Below are 1,211 nucleotides of genomic sequence, written 5' to 3'. Positions count from 1 at the left end.
AGACTTTTAGAGATTGTTGCAGTGAACGAAATGCACATTTGATAACATTAAGACAGGGTTCTTGGGCTCAGTCCACAGAGCTGCTACCGTATTTCATTACCACCACGAAAAGACTTGTTAAATGGTTTGGCATGCTCGTTCAGAACATGCTCATGTCAGTCCTTGATATGCCTTAGGACATCGGGCGACTGTGAGCCGGCATTTCGCAGGAATACTGTAATTTCTGTGCTTACATGCACAGGAATTACAGCATTCCTGCAGAGTGGGACTTCCCAACCCATTGTAATCTTTGACATCTTATTTTATCAGCAGATCGACCGTACAAATCAGCTCTTGTTTCTCCCCTGGGTGTAAAAAAATCAATTAACTGTCTGACTGTTACCCTGCTGTGTCTGCCTGCAGCATTCAAGGAAAAACTCTACTGATGGTGTTGGCACTGCACTGTCATACTGACCTGGCCAGCTGCTTCAGAAATCCTGGTCTCACAGGTGTCCCCTGCTCCTGCAGTACTATCTCAGGCTGCTTTTATTTAAAAAAGAGAAGAAAATATAGATAAATAACACACACCTGCTATAACTTGTTTTCACCACTTTTCCCATATGGTGATATAACCCCAAAAAGCATAAAAAACCCAAATACCCCCAAAACAAATCTAAAATGTTCATGTATGTGAATTGACCAGGACAGAGCCACAAAAGGGCATAGGAAGAGATGCATTAACTAAGCCAGTATGAGGTTTTCAGTGGTCCATTCAACAGCCAACTTGTTATGTGCACTTTTTCCAACTCTTGTTAACTCAAATATGTAACCAGCCAATCACATTGCATCGCTCAATGGCTTTAGACGTGAAGACATGGTCCAGACAACCTGCTGAAGTTCAAGCTAAACATGTGGAACCTTAAAACAGATGGGTTATAGCAGCAGAAGACCCCACCAGGTACCACTCCTGTAAGCTAATAATGGGAAACTGAGGGTACAATTCATGAGGTCACCATAACTGGACAATTGAAGATTGGAAAAATGTTGTCTGGTCTGATGAGTCTGATTTCTGCAGCAAAATTCAACTTGGTTTGAATGTGGTGTAAAAACATAAAAGTATGGATCCCTCCAGCCTTATATGAATGGCTCAAGTTGGTGTTAGTGGTACACAACTGGTACTCTTTGGGTCTCGTAGTACTACTTTAGCATTATTTAAACGCCACAGCCTCTCT

General features: G+C 42.0%; 1 protein-coding gene across 3 annotated transcripts in view; it reads right to left on the bottom strand.

The window, feature by feature from the left end:
• Positions 1-454: 454 nt before the first annotated feature.
• Positions 455-1,211, bottom strand: part of LOC102289801 (membrane-anchored junction protein) — a gene marked incomplete at its 3' end in the record, with an annotated part of 12,891 nt that continues 12,134 nt past the window's right edge. For all 3 annotated transcript variants that reach the window (XM_005927740.3, XM_042223139.1, XM_005927739.3), the window contains 1 exon segment: positions 455-522. In XM_005927740.3, the coding sequence (XP_005927802.2) occupies positions 455-522 (68 nt within the window).

The sequence above is a fragment of the Haplochromis burtoni genome, unplaced genomic scaffold, assembly GCF_018398535.1.
Source record: "Haplochromis burtoni strain Fernald_Lab_line unplaced genomic scaffold, NCSU_Asbu1 Contig_102, whole genome shotgun sequence".
NCBI lineage: Eukaryota > Metazoa > Chordata > Actinopteri > Cichliformes > Cichlidae > Haplochromis > Haplochromis burtoni.
The sequence above is the reverse complement of the archived record's forward strand: the minus strand, read 5'-3'. Positions and strand labels throughout refer to the sequence as shown.